Source organism: Cervus elaphus, chromosome 12 (assembly GCF_910594005.1).
Source record: "Cervus elaphus chromosome 12, mCerEla1.1, whole genome shotgun sequence".
Taxonomy (NCBI): Eukaryota; Metazoa; Chordata; class Mammalia; order Artiodactyla; family Cervidae; genus Cervus; species Cervus elaphus.
Window position 1 is genome coordinate 77,345,958 of NC_057826.1, and position 1,345 is coordinate 77,347,302.

The 1,345-nt window shown below is 45.9% G+C and overlaps 1 gene segment (V, D, J or C); it reads left to right on the forward strand.

Moving 5' to 3' along the window:
* Positions 1–444: 444 nt before the first annotated feature.
* Positions 445–1,121, forward strand: LOC122705822. The segment is given in 2 exon segments: positions 445–572; positions 745–1,121. Coding segments are annotated over 2 exon segments (429 nt in total).
* Positions 1,122–1,345: the final 224 nt, after the last annotated feature.

Sequence of the window (1,345 nt, forward strand, 5' to 3'; positions counted from 1 at the left end):
CCTCAAGGTCCATCCATATTGTAGCCAATGGCAATGTTTTATTCTTTTTACAGGCTTAATTGTCGTACAACTGAATTCTTAAATGCTCTCTCATTCTAAGTAATTTGGGAGCGAGCTCACTCTTTCTATGATTCTTCAAGGCTTGGTTTAACTCTGTGGAGACAATGATCCTCTCAGAAGTAACATCCACCCTTTCTCACATACTCTTGCACAAACTTTTCTTACATAAATTGTTTTTAAAATGCTTATATCTTCATATACTACAAATATTGTTCCTACCCTCCTGCACTGTTTGAAACCACAGTTTTGGAGAGATTACTGCACAATCTCCCTGGGTGGCTGTGGGTGGAGCTTCCTGTTAAGTGAATGACAGAGCTCAGATGTGATTGGTTCTCAGTAATACTGGTGAGTTCCAGTAAAACTGGAACATTTTGACAGTAAGAAGAAAACTTCTCTGGACCCAAAACTCTCCACCCTCCAGAGTGGGGGCAGAGGTACCCCAGTAACTGAGCAAGGAGTCATGAAGCGGTGGTGGGAAGCCTTGCTGGGGCTTCTGTGGGTCCAGCTTTGCTGTGAGTCTGGGTTGTCCTAGAGTGCAGCTGGGGAGGGAGGGAAGGTGAGCTGACCCAGAGCTCCTATATGGTCTTACATCCTCATGGGTGTTTCCTGAGATAGTTTCAGGCCTGGAAACTGCATCCATGACTCCCCTGAGACATATGTGTTTGTTTTTCTCTTCCCAAGCAGGGGTGAGAGCAGTGAAGGTGGAGCAGAGGCCTTCAGTCCTGAATCTGCAGGAGGGAGCCAACTGTACTCTGAGGTGCAATTTTTCTTCCACAGTGAGGACTCTGCAGTGGTTCCAGCAGAATCCTGGAGGCAGCCTCATCAGTCTGTTTTTCATAGCTTCAGGAACGAAGCAGAATGAAAGACTGAGTTCCACAGTGAATTCTAAGGAGCTGTATAGTACCCTAGACATCACAGCCTCCCAGCTGGAAGACGCAGCCACCTACCTCTGTGCGGTGGAGGCACAGTGCTCCCAGGCGGCCTGCAGCCTGTGCCCAAACTGCAGCTGCCTCAGCCCCGCCCCTCCGTGGGCTGGCACGTGTCTCCACAGTAGCCTTTGATAGCAAGGTTGAGTCAGTCTCTGACTCTGCAGGATCCTAAAGTGGGTAGCAGTAAACTTTGTCAGTCAATTATTACAAAATAAAAGTTTATATGTCAACATCACAATAATGCTTGTGGGAGAGATATTAGAATTCTCTGAAAATAAGAAACTATGGTTTTGAAAATTGCTGCTACATTGGAAAGCAAATTTTCATATGTGTAGAAATTGAAATTGCATGTGATA